The sequence below is a fragment of the Corylus avellana genome, chromosome 3 (genome assembly GCF_965113065.1).
Source record: "Corylus avellana chromosome 3, dhCorAvel1.hap1.2, whole genome shotgun sequence".
In the NCBI taxonomy this organism is placed as follows: Eukaryota; Viridiplantae; Streptophyta; class Magnoliopsida; order Fagales; family Betulaceae; genus Corylus; species Corylus avellana.
This window is the reverse complement of record NC_142492.1, coordinates 92,934-108,598: the sequence shown is the minus strand read 5'-3', so window position 1 is coordinate 108,598 and position 15,665 is coordinate 92,934. Positions and strand designations below refer to the sequence as shown.

Genomic DNA, 15,665 nt, shown 5'->3' with positions numbered 1-15,665 from the left:
TATCCGTAAAGTGGGCTGGTAATAAACCAGAAAGGCCCCTAAAGAAGACTTGCAGAAAAGGAAAAACTTCGTAGGCATAGCAGAAGAAGAGCTACGGAAGAAGCGGAGGAAGATGGATTTGGAGGCAATTCCAAGCGGTGTAATGGTAAAGGAGGTGCTCCTGAAGTTGGACACGGAGACGCTTTGCTCGGTGGCATGTGTCAGCAGAGCTCTCCGCTTCTCCGTCTCACAAGCCCTTCCCTTACTCTCCTCTCTCCATCTATCCGTATCTCTCTCTCTCTCTCTCTCTCTCTCTCTCAAGAGTTTAAACCTCCCAATTTGTGAATGACTATAATTTGTTTGTAATGACAGGCATTTTCTCCGGATGCCCAGACTCTGGCTCACATTCTTTGCAGGTGCAGCGGCCTTAAGAGCCTCACCCTCAATTGCCTCCGCCTTGATGATTCGTCTCTGGGGGGATTCCTCGGTCCGCAGCTCCAGGAGCTGAATTTTCTCAGCTGCACTTTGCTCTCATATCAACTTCTTGCTTCCATCGGGAAAAGCTGCCCCAATCTGAGGTTTCACCCCAACTTCACTTTTGTATCAATTCTCATGTTCTTTGCTCTCATACTTTTGCTTTTGCACATCACTAGGCCTCTCAAGTGCAATGTAATTAACTTACAAAAAAAGAAAAAAGAAAAAGTGCAATGTAATTATGCGCATGTGCTTCTTAAGATTTTAGTTCACTTGCCCAAAAAATAATAAAAGAATTTCGGTTCTCAAATAAATGGATGATTAAATCAGGCAATGCCTTCTTTTATCATTTGTGATACCATTTACCAAGGTCTACATCAGGCCCCATCGGCTCCCAGGCCAAGCAAGGCCCATTTACCCTTCAGTTAGGCTACACCTGTCGGCTGGCGAGGACCAGTACCGGTGGGTTAGCCCCTTCCTCCAGGGAAGTCACCGACCTACGATCTCTAGCCCGCCAGATGTTTTACAAGGGGACTGTCGACAACTGCCCATTACGACAAACAATAGGACCTTTCTCACGACTGTGTTGAGAGAAATGTTTGTCGGCCACTACCTGTGTTAGGACAATCTAGTCGCCACACACACAGATGTGACAGTTCGCACCAGAGATATCATACATCCAAACAGGGCAGTCCGTACTGACAGGATATTGAATGCCTAGGGGAGAGCAATTGTACCGATAGTGTGTTTTCCAATCAAATGATGCCACGTGGCCCAAGTTGCTACACCCCATTCCCTATAAATAGGAGTCTACCGTAGATGGTAAATTCTTAAGCCCTTCCCAACTTTATAGCTTTCCATTCCTCTCAAGAATCCCTGTTGACTTAGGTATCAAAGTGTTTCTTGCCGGTACCTCCGAAAAGTCACCATTGCCTATTTCCTGTCTTTGCAAGTCTCCTTGATTGCCTACTGGCGCACAATCAACTTTATAAACAGTTGACGGTGTCTGTAGGAAATGACAAGTACTTGCTATATCCCTAGACAAAAGGCCCATGTCGTGTAACCGAGTCGATAATGTCGGCACCTCCACACGCCAGTAAAACTGCAACCAAACAACCCTCACACCACCCAGAACTAGAGATTCACTGCACTTGAAACACAGCTGCAAAACCTCGCCTAAAACATGGATCTTATCCTTTAGGGGAAAATACACTTTACCCCCCCGAACTATCCACCCATATTTTCAACCCCATGTTTAAAAAGTGACACTTTACCCCTAAAAGTATCCGACATTGACACTTGATCCCCATAAAGTACACTTTACTCCCTTGAAGTATTTTGAGTTGACACTTTACCCCCCCCGAAATGCACTTTTCAGGGGGTAAAGTGTACTTCATGGGGGTCAAGTGTCAATGTTAGATACTTTGGAAGGGGTTAAAGTGTCACTTTTCAAACATTGGGGTTAAAAGTGCAAATGGATGGATAGTTTAGGGGGTAAAGTGTATTTTCTCCTATCCTTAAGCAAAACCACGAGCTGAGGTAATGACTCAACTGACACAACCATGCATCAGTCCACAACTAGGAACCACTGCTCTCTCGGTGCCATGAAGAAGAAGCAGAGGGTGGTGATTGTTAGAGCAGTACGAGGGTTAAGGGTGAGTCCCACCTGTCCCAACTCCGGGGGATGGGACCCCATGAGGTAGGCAGTTGGGTTGATGCTCGCCTCAAGGACCTCTGGGCTCAATTCGACGTCATGGTAAAGATAGTCAATGGCAGCTGGACCCCCAACTTTCAAGAGCCTACTCGAGGGGACAAATCTCCCCTTTAGAGTAATGGAGTTCCTATCACATTGAGACCTACTGCCCTTGGTGGTGCTCCAATGAGGTGTACATGTCCTATGTGTGGGGTGTGGAAAAACATTAGGAGGGGATGGGGGGATTTCTCTAGATTCGTGAGATGTGAGGTGAGAGATAGGTCGGTTTTAGCATGACGTATGGTGCAGAGATCAGATCTTGAAGGAAACGTTCCCAATTTTGTTTAGTATTTGTCCGTTTTAAGGAGGCCTTAGTGGCAAACCATATGCTATTTTCGAATGATCAGCGGAATATTACATTCATCAGATCCGTGCATGATTGGGAGATGGAGATAGTCACCTTATTCTTCAGTCTCTTGTACTCTATCAGGCTGAATCAGAGAGGCAAGGATAGGATCTGTTGGCACATTCGAGGTTGGATTTTATTATAATGTGCTTAACCTCCCCCTCCCCCCTTGCTTTCCCATGGAAGAACATTTGGAGAAATAAGGTGGCTATGAGACAAGCTTTTTGTTTGGATAGCAGTTCTTAGGGAGAATCTTGACCTTAGATAATCTAAGAAAAAGAAAGTCATAGTAATTGATTGGTGTTGCATGTGTAGGAAGAGCAGGGAAATCCATTGTTCATTTTTTGCTCCATTGCGAAGTTGCTACTTTTTTGGGTAATGCCCTTATGGGTGGCGGAGCAATTAGCTAGTTTGAGAGGCCAGATTCGTAGTCATTGTAATTTAGAAGCATGGAGGATGACTCCCCATTGCATGATGTGGTGTATATAGAGAGAATGTAATTCCTACTTATCAAAAAAAAAAAAAAATAGAGAGAATGTAATTCCCGAAACTTTGAAGATTGTGAGAGAAGAGTGGTAGAGTTGAAAAATATAATGTTCAAAACGCTTCATGGGTGGATGGTTGCTACCAACAGTGCTCACTTTTCTAATTTCCTAGAATTTTTGGATTTGTGTTCTTCTTCCTCTCTCTAAGTGGGTGTTTCTTGTATAATCCATGTGTTCTTGGGTTGTGTCCCTTTGTGCTTTTGATAAAATTGATTTACTTATATATATTAAAAAGACATTCCTCTTGCCTCTTGCCGTAGCAATTGATACCACATGGAATGATTCGAGTGCTACTCTTTCTTTGGTTGGTGTGCCATGATATTGAAAAAATTGCTCGGCTCAACATAACCAACTTCTTGGATCTTCATCGTTGAATTAGATAAAATCCAACTTAATAGTTCTCAGGAAATGAGCGGTTCAATTGACTGGTATTCTACTGGTTACCATTGCTACTATTCCTGTTGGAAGTTGCTCCTACTTCTGGTATAGTTTTAGGCCCATCCCTCCATTCCTATGCCTTGATAACTGTTGTGACAAATGTAAATTCCAAGATCACCAAAGAAGTAGAAAAGTGCAGAATAGAAAAATAACACAACCACACAAGACACCAAGATTTAAGTGGTTCGGCTTAACAAGCCTACATCCACTGGCGGAGACGATCCAGGAGAAATTTACTAACAAAAAGTGGAGTACAAAGAGTAGTACAAACAAAACCACTCAAACCCAAAAGCCTCAATACACCCCAATTTCACTCAAAAGAGAATTAAATATAAAAGAGAAAATATTCTCTAAAATTCTCTTAGCTTTTCAGCATTACAAATGTGAGATCAAATTGAAGACAAATGGTGTATTTCTTCTTCTCTCTACAACAAAAGTCTCTCTCTCTCGGCAAGCTTTTCTTCTTTTTCTCTATTCCTCTAAAGCTGCTGCCTCTCCTCTTCTTTGACGACCAAATGGCTCAATAAATAAAAGAATGAAGGCATTTTCTCAAAGCTTCTAGAAGAAGCTCAATAGATGGAGAGGCCAAATGCACGTGTGAGAGAGAAAGCACAAGTCAACAATATGGGATGCCATACTGCTGTGGGGCCCACGGTAAGGTTGATGAAAACAAGTCACCAATTCTGACAAATTTCCACCTTGACTTGAATTTCATCAAGTCTTCAACTCAAATCTCCTCAAGACGTCTCCTCCAACACCCCTAAGGGTAATTACAAACTACAAACACCAATCAAGCCCAAGCAATGCTTAAACTTGAGGATCGGAAGTGGCTTAGTCAACATGTCTGCTGGATTTTCTGCCGTAACAATTTTCTTCACTATGATATCACCTTGTGTCACGATCTCCCGAAGAAAGTGATATCTGACATCAATGTGTTTGGTCCTGTCATGATACATTTGATTTTTGGTCAAATGTATTGCGCTCTAGCTATCACAAAATACAACAGTCTCATCCTGCTGCAAACCCAGATCACTGACCAAACCTCTGAGCCAAATTGCTTCTTTCCCTGCCTCTGGTGCTGCCATATACTCTGCCTCCGTAGTGGACAAAGCAACCGTCGACTGTAAAGTCGCTTTCCAACTAATGGCACACCCCGAGAGAGTGAAAACAAAACCTGTCAGAGATCTTCTTTTATCCAAATCACCAGCATAATCTGAATCAACATAACCAATGACACTGGAACTGATATCACTGCCTCTATCATAGACTAAGCCAACATCTGTAGTACCCTGTAAATAACGGAGTATCCATTTCACTGCCTGCCAGTGAGCCTTGCATGGATTCGCCATGTAGCGACTAACAACACTGACTGCCTGTGAAATATCTGGACGAGTGTACACCATAGCATACATGATGCTTCCAACTGCACTGGAGTAAGGAACACGCAACATGAACTGCTCCTCCTCCTCACTCTGTGGCGCTGACGCTGCTGAAAGTCTGAAATGAGCTGCAAGTGGAGTATTCACTGGTTTAGAATTATGCATACCAAAGCGTTCAAGTACTTTCTCAATGTACTTTTTCTGTGACAAGTACAACTTTCCCGCTTTTCTATCCCTGTGAATCTCCATACCAAGGATTTTCTTCGCAGCACCCAAATCCTTCATTTCAAATTCATCACTCAACATAGATTTCAATCTCTTAATCTCCAACATGCTTTTAGCAGCAATAAGCATGTCGTCCACATAGAGTAACAAATAAACAAAAGAACCATCAGACAATTGTCTGTAATACACACAGCTGTCATAGCTACTTCTTGTGTAACCATGTTCGATCATAAAGCTGTCAAAGCACTTGTACCACTGTTTTGGAGATTGTTTTAAACCATACAACGACCTCCTCAACTGACAAACATGATCTTCTTTACCTTCAGCAATGAACCCTTCTGACCGAATGAGGATATGGAGAGAAGGGCACTTTGGGAAGAGTTGGCTGGTTTGATTGAGATGTGGGAGGTTCCTTGGTGTTTGGGTGGGGATTTCAACATTGTACGCTTTCCTAGTGAGCGATCCAATGATTCTTATTACTCCTCGGGTATGATGGACTTCTCGGACTTCATTTCTGAGAATAATCTGGTGGATATTCCGATGTTGGGGGGTCAATTTACTTGGTCTAATAATCAAGAAAATGAGAGTTGGTCGAGGATTGACCGGTTCTTGTTTTCTTCCGATTGGGAAGATCACTACCCAGCAGCTTCTCAAAGAAGACTTCAACGTTTGCTCTCGGATCATTTCCCTTTATTACTGGATTGTGGGACTCCTTGTGGAGGTAAGAAGAGTTTTAAATTCGAAAATATGTGGCTTAAGGCAGAGGGTTTTGTTGATAAGGTTGCGTCTTGGTGGGGGTCATATTCGTTTGAGGGTTTACCTAGCTTTGTGCTCGCTAGTAAATTAAAATCCCTTAAAGTGGACTTGAAAAAATGGAATGAGGAGGTCTTTGGGGACATTGGGAGGAAAAAAAAGGAGTTATTGGGAGATATCCAGAAGTTGGATGAGTTGGCAGAATCAAGAGGGCTAGATCAAGAGGAGAAAATCCGGAAGACGGACAAGTTGAAAGAGTTGGAGAATACTTTGTTGTGTGAAGAAATTCATTGGCGTCAGAAGTCGAGAGCGTTGTGGCTCAAGGAGGGGGATCGGAATACTCGCTTTTTCCACAAGATGGCTAACTCTCACCGAAGGTATAACCGGGTGGAAGTGCTTCGCATTAATGGCATCTTATCTGGTGATCCAGTGGAGATAAAAGATCACATAGTGCAATATTATCAAAGTCTTTATTCGGAGCAAAGCTCTTGGCGCCCTAGAATGGATAACCAGCCATTTTTGTCCATAGAAGAGGAGGACACTAGGTGGTTAGAAAGAGACTTTGAGGAAAAGGAGGTTTGGGAGGTGGTAAAAGGTATGGATGGTGATAAGGCTCCGGGTCCAGATGGCTTTTCCATGGCTTTTTTTCAAGCTTGCTGGAGTATTATTAAGCAAGATGTCATGGCGGTTTTTGCAGAGTTCCATCGCAGGCGTCAATTGGTGAAGAGCTTGAATGCAACCTTTATTTCCCTGATTCCAAAGAAGGCAGATGCGGTGGAGATGAAGGACTTTCGGCCTATTAGTCTGGTGGGAGGGGTGTATAAAATTGTGTCGAAGGTTCTTGCTAGTAGGATGAAAACTGTGTTGGGTAAGGTCATTTCCTATTCTCAAAATGCTTTTATTGGGGGCAGGCAAATCCTAGATTCCGTTCTTATTGCAAATGAAAGTGTGGATAGTCGCATGAAATCAGGGGTGCCAGGTGTCCTTTGTAAATTGGATCTGGAAAAGGCCTATGACCATGTAAATTGGGACTTTGTTTTGTATTTGCTGCATAGATGTGGTTTTGGGGAAAGGTGGAGGGATTGGATAGAATGGTGTATTAAGACGGTAAAATTCTCCATCCTTGTGAATGGTTCTCCGGAAGGGTTCTTTAACAGTTCAAGGGGAATCAGGCAAGGGGATCCTCTCTCACCGTTATTGTTTGTGCTTGTTATGGAGGCTTTGAGTAAGATGGTGAATGCGACGGTTGACCAAGGCCTTTTGACTGGTTTTTCGGTGGGCAATAGGGTCTTGTCGGAGTTGATGATTTCTCACTCCTTATTTGCGGATGATACTTTGATTTTTTGTGAAGATTCCATCGAGCAAATCCGGTATGTTCGTCTCATTCTCTTATGTTTTGAAGCTGTTTCGGGTTTGAGAGTGAATCTTGGAAAATCGAAGATTGTGGCTATTGGTGAGGTGGAGAATATTGGGGGTTTAGCTAACATTCTTGGATGTAGTGTTGCCAATTTGCCTATGAAGTATTTGGGCCTCCCTCTGGGGGCGTCTTATAAGGATACGGTTATGTGGAATGAAGTGATCGAAAAGATGGAGCGTCAGATGGCAGGTTGGAAGAGAATGTACCTCTCTAAAGGAGGTCGTTTAACCCTCATCAAGAGCACTTTGGCTAATCTCCCGACTTACTTTTTATCTCTATTTCCGATTCCTGCTAGTGTAGCCAAAAGGATTGAGAAAGTCCAGAGAGATTTCTTGTGGGGAGGAATGGGGGATGAGCCCAAGATGCATCTAGTAAGTTGGGACCAAGTTTGTACCCCTATTCGTTATGGTGGGCTTGGTATTCGGAAGATGCATCAGTTTAACCAAGCTCTCTTGGGGAAATGGCTTTGGAGATATGCAAATGAGAACGAGGCGCTTTGGTGTAAGTTGATCAAAGCTAAGTATGAAGACCAAGAAGGTGGGTGGTGCACGAAGGAGGTTTCGGGCTCTCATGGTGTGGGGCTTTGGAAGCATATTCGGAGAGGATGGAATTTCTTTGCCAAAAGTATTCGGTTTGAGGTGGGGGAGGGCTCAAAAGTCCGTTTTTGGCATGATATTTGGTGTGGGGACAATTCTTTAAAGCAAGATTTTCCATCCTTATACAGTATCGCCAGAAACAAAGAAGCTTGGGTGAAGGATAACTTTTTTGGAAGGAATGGGGTTGTTGAGTGGAATGTCATTTTCATACGATCGGTACAAGATTGGGAGATGGATTTGGTTTCTCCTTTTTTTGATCGGTTGTATTCTTGCAAGGTTTCCCTAGGCAACGTAGACCGTATTTGCTGGGCGCCGTCCAAGAAGGGCAAGTTTGAGGTGAAATCGTTCTATAAGACCTTGACCATTTCTAACCAAGAGGAGTTTCCTTGGAAGAGCATATGGGGTACTAAGGCGCCTCAGCGGGTGGCTTTTTTTGGGTGGACAGCAGCCTTAGGCAAAATTTTGACTCATGATATGCTTCGTAGGAGGAACATAGTGGTTGTGGAGTGGTGTTGTATGTGCAAGAAGACCGGAGAGTCAGCCGATCATCTTCTTCTCCACTGTGAGCTTGCAAGTGCTCTTTGGCACATGATTTTTCAGCGGTTCGGGTTGCTTTGGGTCATGCCTAGCCGGGTGAGGGCCTTTTTTGCTAGTTGGTGGTCGGGAGGTCGCTCTCGAAGCGCGGTTGTTTGGAAGATGATCCCTCTGTGTCTTATGTGGTGTATTTGGAATGAACGAAATGCTAGATGTTTTGAAAATTCCACTAGGACCATAGAGGAATTGACTCATTTCTTCTTTTGTACTCTTTACTCTTGGACGGCCGCTTGGCTAGCTCCTTTAGTGATTAGTTTCTCTGATTTTCTTTTTCATTTCTCTCCCTCCTAGGCGCTCTCAGTTTATACTTCCCGTGTATATGGGTTGCGCCCCTTTGCGCTCTTTTATATCATCATCATTACTTATCAAAAAAAAAAAACCCTTCTGGCTGATGCATGTAAATGGTTTCCTCAAGCTCACCATGCAGAAATGCAGCTTTCACATCAAGTTGCTCAAGTTCCAAATCATTTAAAGCAACCATGGCAAGCAAAACACGAATAAAACTATGTCTCATAACAGGAGAGAAAACTTCATTGAAGTCCATACCTTCTCGTTGACTATAGCCCTTTGCTACCAAACGTGCCTTGAACCTTGCATCTTCAACACCTGGGATTCCTTCCTTTTTCTTGAAGATCCATTTGCAACCAATAGTTTTAGCGCCTTTAGGCAATTTCACCAATTCCCATGTTTGGTTCTTATGAAGAGACTCAATCTCCTCATTCATGGCAACAACCCATTGAGCAGACTCACTACTTGTAACAGCTTCTGAGTAAGTGGAAGGCTCCTGGACTGCAGTGTCCTCTACCACAGTAAGTGCATATGCTACCAAATCTGCATAGCCATATCTCTGAGGTGGCCTAATCTGCCTCCTCTGTCTACCAGCCGCAATACTGGTCTCTTACTCTTCTTGTGGATCATCATCATCAGAACTTGAATCATGAACATCTGTAACAGGCTGATCTTGAGTGTTATCTCGCACCCTCTGTGAAGCCTCCACCTGAAGCTCCACCTCCTTGCTAGAACCCTGCTCCTTTCCTGCAGAAACAATAGACTCCTTTCTCAGATGAAGCATGGCAGATTCATCAAATACAACATCTCTACTGACTATAAACTTAGGTGATTTAGGATCAGAGCACCACAATCTATATCCCTTCACCCCATCCGCATAGCCTAGAAATATACATTTCTTTGACCTAGGCTTAAGCTTACCATCATTCACATGACAATAAGCAGGACAACCAAAAGTTTTTAAAAACGAATAATCAGCAGGAGTACCAGACCATACCTCATAAGGAGTTTTACAATCAATGGCTGTTGATGGAGAACGGTTGACCAAATAGCAAGCAGTATTGACTGCCTCAGCCCAAAAATCTCTAGACAACCCGGCATTTGGAAGTAAGCAACGCGCTCTCTCCAAGAGAGTCCTATTCATCCGCTCAGCTACCCCATTTTGTTGTGGAGTATGACTAACTGTGCGATGTCTAGAGATGCCTTCATTCTTGCAGAATTTATTAAATTCACCACCACAAAATTCCATGCCGTTGTCTGTTCTGAGTCGCTTGATTTTCTTCCCAGTCTGATTCTCAATTAATGTCTTCCATTGCTTGAAAGTGACAAACACATCACTTTTCTTCTTCAAAAAATACACCCAGACTTTTCTCGAATAATCATCAATAAATGTAACAAAGTATCGAGCACCACCCTTTGATGGAACCTAAGAGGGACCCCATAGATCTGAATGGATATAATCCAATGTACCATTTGTTCTGTGGATGCCTGTACTGAACTTGACTCTGCACTGTTTCCCGAACACACAATGCTCACAAAAGTCAAGAGATCCTGTTTTCTGGTCACAAAGCAAACCTCATTTGCTCAGGATTGTCATACCCCTCTCACTCATATGACCCAACCGCATATGCCATAACCGGGTAGTGTCTGAATCTGGATCATTTGAGGAAGACACAGCAGCTGAACCTGTTACCGTACTACCTTGAAGAAAGTAGAGGCCATCAACCTTGTTACCTTTCTTTATAACCAATGAGCCTTTGCTAACCCGAATGACTCCACCTTCACCGGAATACTTGTATCCAAGGGAGTCTAAAGTGCCCAATGAAATAAGATTTTTCTTCAAATCTGGTATATGTCGAACATTCGTCAAAGCCCTCACAATCCCATCATGCATCCTAATTCTGATTGTACCAATACCAACAATCTTGCAGGCGGCATTATTTTCCATCAAGACTGAACCACCATTGACTGAATCATAGGTAGTAAACCAATCCCTTTTAGGGGACATATGAAATGTACAAGCAGTATCAAGGACCCACTTGTCGTTAGAACGATCATTAGAGATGGTAACTGCAAGGACAAGGTCTGAACCTTTAGAATTTCCTTCGACAACACCAGCCATAGAAGAGGAACTTTGCCTGTCACCTTCCTCTTTATTTTTCAACTTCGGACACTCGGATTTATAATGCCCATACTTTTTACAGTAGTAACACTTTACTTTCTTTTTTGACCTGGACTGTGATCGGCCTCTTGATTTACCTTTACCCGAATCCCTCTCACTAGATCGACCTCTAAAATTAAAAGAATTTTCTGAACGACCCTTAACAAATAAACCCTCTGCCTGATTATCACTACCTTTACTATTCAATCTTGTCCTCAACTCCATAGAATTCAAAGCAGATTTAACATTAGCTAAGGAGATAGTATCTCTACCATACAACATTGAATTAACAAAATTATCAAAGGCATCCGGTAGTGAACACAACAAAATCAGGGCTTGATCCTCATCATCTACTTTAATATCAATATTTTTCAGATCCAAAATAATTCTATTAAAGTCATCATAATGATCACAAAGAGGCATACCTTCTTTCATCTTGAGGGTATATAACCGTTGCTTCAAATACAATCGGTTAGTGAGAGATTTCGTCATGTACAAGCTCTCCAGCTTCTTCCAAAGTCCAGCGGTTGTTTCTTCATCGGCAACTTCTCTTAAAACTCCATCTGAAAGAGACAACAAAATTGCACTGTGGGCTTTTTCTTCAAGTTCCTTCGTTTCCTCCGTTGATGATGTTGATGGCACCTCGCCATCCAAAATCTTCGCCAAGCCTTGCTGTTGTAACAAAGCTCGCATCTTGATGTGCCAAAGGCTGAAACTATTCTGACCATCAAACTTCTCTACTTCAAATTTTGCAGTAGCCATCCCGCAAAATAAATACCCGAGCTCTGATACCAGTTTGTTGTGACAAATGCAAATTCCAAGATCACCAAAGAAGTAGAAAAGTGCAGAATAGAAAAATAACACAACCACACAAGACACCAAGATTTAAGTGGTTCGGCTTAACAAGCCTACATCCACTGACGGAGACAATCCAGGAGAAATTTACTAACAAAAAGTGGAGTACAAAGAGTAGTACAAACAAAACCACTCAAACCCAAAAGCCCCAATACACCCCAATCTCACTTAAAAGAGAATTAAATACAAAAGAGAAAATATTCTCTAAAATTCTCTTAGCTTTTCAGCATTACAAATGTGAGATCAAATTGAAGACAAATGGTGTATTTCTTCTTCTCTCTACAACAAAAGTCTCTCTCTCTCGGCAAGCTTTTCTTCTTTTTCTCTATTCCTCTAAAGACCTCTCCTCTTCTTTGATGACCAAATGGCTCAATAAATAAAAGAATGAAGGCATTTTCTCAAAGCTTCTAGAAGAAGCTCAATAGATGGAGAGGCCAAATGCATGTGTGAGAGAGAAAGCACAAGTCAACAATATGGGATGCTATACTGCTGTGGGGCCCATGGTAAGGTTGATGAAAACAAGTCACCAATTCTGACAAATTTTGGTACAGATCTGACCAATGCCTTTGCCTTGGAACCTGTAGTGAAGCTATGAACATCTTAACAAATCCTAAAAAAGAATAGGAGTTTATTTTATCTAAACAACCCCTACTTATCCCCATATTCACAAAATTTACTTACTGAAGGAGTTTTAACACTTATAAAAGGAATCAGGTTTAAAAGTTGCCACGAGAGATGCTTTACTAAATGTGAATTTGTTTAGTAAGTACAAAAACGATTATTTCTGTTCAGAATTTGATGCTGAAATGAGATTTTTTTACACTCAATTCCCCATGCAAGTCACTGCTCCTTTAGACTTTGGATAGTTTCTGTGGCGTATGAGTAGTCAATTATGTCTGAAACCAGTTATTGAAGACAATTTTTGGAATTATGTATGTGCTTTGAGGACATAGATTAGAAACATATTGACGTTATGGAGAACAGGCTCCCAGGCAAAGACTATGGCTGTTTGCTTGTTATTCTTTATTCTATTAGCACATCTCATTTGACAAATTTTTTTAACTGCAGTAGCAAACCATCTAAGTGCTAACACCTGAAGCATTGTAATTCTCTAAATTATATTTTGTTTCCCATGTTTCATGTCAGGGTGCTTATGCTGGAATTGGTAGAGCAGGAATCAGCTGAAGTATTCAAGAGTAACCTTGCCCGGATGCTTAGTGGGTGCTTGTATTTGGAGGTAAGATAAAGTGACCCAACCCTTTTCTTTAGATAGTTACTTTACTTCTCCATCGATGCTCTTTCAAAATATTGACTTGCGCTTGGGGAAGTATGTTTGTCAGCTCAACCATGTTTGACTAAAAGAATTGAAGTCTCTTTTGTACTGGTTCAGTCACTCTGTCTAAAGATTCGAGGAACAGATGTTGATGCAAGTGCTTTCCAGTCTGTTCAATTCTTCCTGCCCAAAACTCTCAGAATCCTGAAGTTACACCCAGTGCTTGAGCAGGATGGGATCCAGCTAATAAGCAAACTTCAAGTTGATAGGACTTTTTCTGAGACGGCTGATTTTTGCATCACCTTCTCTCCAATAACAGCGGGTTTTCCATTGCAGTGCTTGTCACTGGTCTTAGATATTATTTCCGATGAGCTATTCATTTTGATCACCAGATCTCTTCCTCTTTTGATAGAGCTGGATCTTGAAGACAGACCACATAAGGAGCCATTACTGCACCGCGACTTGACCAACAATGGGCTTCAGTCCTTGGGCTCTTGTCATCGTTTAACAAGTCTCTCACTTATACGTAGTAGACGAAAGCACCAAGTGTCATTCAAAAGAATAAATGATATGGGCATGTTTCTCCTTTCTGAGGGCTGCAAAGGTCTAGAGTCAGTGAGACTTTGTGGGTTCTCTAGAGTTAGTGATGCTGGCTTTGCATCAATTCTACACTGCTGCCAGAGGTTGAAGAAATTTGAAGTCCGTAATGCCTTATTTTTGTCAGACTTGGCCTTTCACGATCTCGCTGGGGTCCCTTGTTCCCTTGTTGAGGTGAGATTGTTTTCATGCAGTCTTATAACCAGCGAAACTGTGAAAAAACTAGCTTGTTGTAGGAGCTTGGAGGTGCTTGACCTATGTGGCTGCAAGAGTATAGCAGATTCCTGCCTGAGCTCCATTTCCTGTCTTCATAGATTGACTTCAGTGAATCTATCGGGAGCTGACGTTACCAACTATGGTTTATCTGTTCTTGGTCAGGGCAGTCCACCGATCACACATTTGTGTCTAAGAGGCTGCAAGAGGGTAACTGATGAAGGACTCTCTCTTTTGCTCCATGGTGGAGGGACAATTAGCAAATCATTGTCAGCCCTGGATTTAGGACACATGCCAGGAATATCAGATAAAGCAATACTTACAATTTCTAAGGCTGGTATAGGCATTACCGAGTTATGTATTAGGTATTGCTTTAATGTGACTGATTCGTCCGTGGAAGCTTTAGCTATGAAGAGAAGGTTCCGAGATGGAGGTAAACTACTTCGGAGGCTTGATCTTTTCAATTGCACTGGCTTGTCTGTTGAATCAATGAGGTCACTGAGGAAGCCTTCATTCCCTGGATTACATTGGCTTGGTATTGGGCACACGCGTTTGACTAGTAAAGGAAATGCTGTTTTAACTGAAATTTGCAAGTTGCGACGATGGCTGACTCTGTGTTTGGATGGCTGTGAAATGGGATGCCATGATGGATGGCAATTTCATAGACCGGACTATCGTTGATCTTGATTTTGGTGTTAATTAATTAATTAATTAATTAATTATTCTTATTCTTATTATTATTTTTTCCGTTTCCATAATAGATATGTTTTTCAGCAACTGCACACACTTTCCCTCAGGAAATCCTACGGGTTGGCATTGTTGGTGTCAGCGGGATAAATCCCCTCAACATACTTTAAAGTTACGTACTACAGACCACTTCACTGCAGAATTTGATTTGTTTATGGGCTACATGGGAACGATATTGAATCAGAGCATTGTGATTGGGTCTGTTGTTGCCTTGTTGGGGAGCTTACCTCTTTTTTGGTGTTTTAATTCCTGTAATCCTTTCTTTATTTGCTCAGAAAAAAAAGAAAGAAAGAATCTTAGCATTGTTCAAAAACTGTAATTCTTGTAAATATCAATTGTAAGCTCAACATAACCTCTCGAAACCCCATGGTCCGGAAAAGTGCAGGATTTCTAGCAGAACGAAAGTCATAATAGCAAGACTTATTTCTTGGTATAAAAATGAAACAACATCATCCAGCTTGTGTACAAGACTTGATGCAACTACCATCATCCAGGTTTTTACTAAACAGTGTGGTGTTGAGCGCATGACCGTTTTCATTACTTCGAGAAATTCCAACAAAAAACATGACAGCCTTTGCTGGAACCACCATCGCTTAGCACACACCAAAGATTTAGCATTAGGAAGCGACTCTGGATTTTGTTTCACAATTATCATGGTCATGACTCATGCAGGCTAAACTCGAATTTTTTGAGAAGATAAAATGGCTTCCTGGTCAAATTTTCTAAAGCATAGCTCTGACGCGAATCATAAACCTTGCCAAAAAAAAAAAAAAAAACACAGAATCTTAAACCTCACATGTTCACAACCATTTAAGCCACATAAGCCCATTAGACATCTTATCACAGCCATTGAACCAACACAAACCCATCACATCTAAATCTAATCACAATACAAGCAATAAAAGCGAAGATAGGGTAGGATGGTGGGGGGCCTTTTTTTTTTTTTTTTTTTTTTTTTTTTTTACTCCTGACTTTTATTCGATTTGACAAACTCTCTCCAAACTCTAAAATTTCTCAATTTAGTCCCTTAAA

General features: G+C 41.9%; 1 protein-coding gene across 1 annotated transcript; it reads left to right on the top strand.

Moving 5' to 3' along the window:
* The first annotated feature begins 69 nt into the window (after nt 1–69).
* LOC132174803 (RNI-like superfamily protein) lies at nt 70–14,954 on the top strand. Its single transcript, XM_059586484.2, has 4 exons — nt 70–265; nt 352–557; nt 12,950–13,040; nt 13,194–14,954. Exons 1-4 carry the CDS (start codon nt 113–115, stop codon nt 14,565–14,567), a joined length of 1,824 nt encoding a protein of 607 aa, XP_059442467.2. The 5' UTR covers nt 70–112; the 3' UTR covers nt 14,568–14,954.
* Nucleotides 14,955–15,665: the final 711 nt, after the last annotated feature.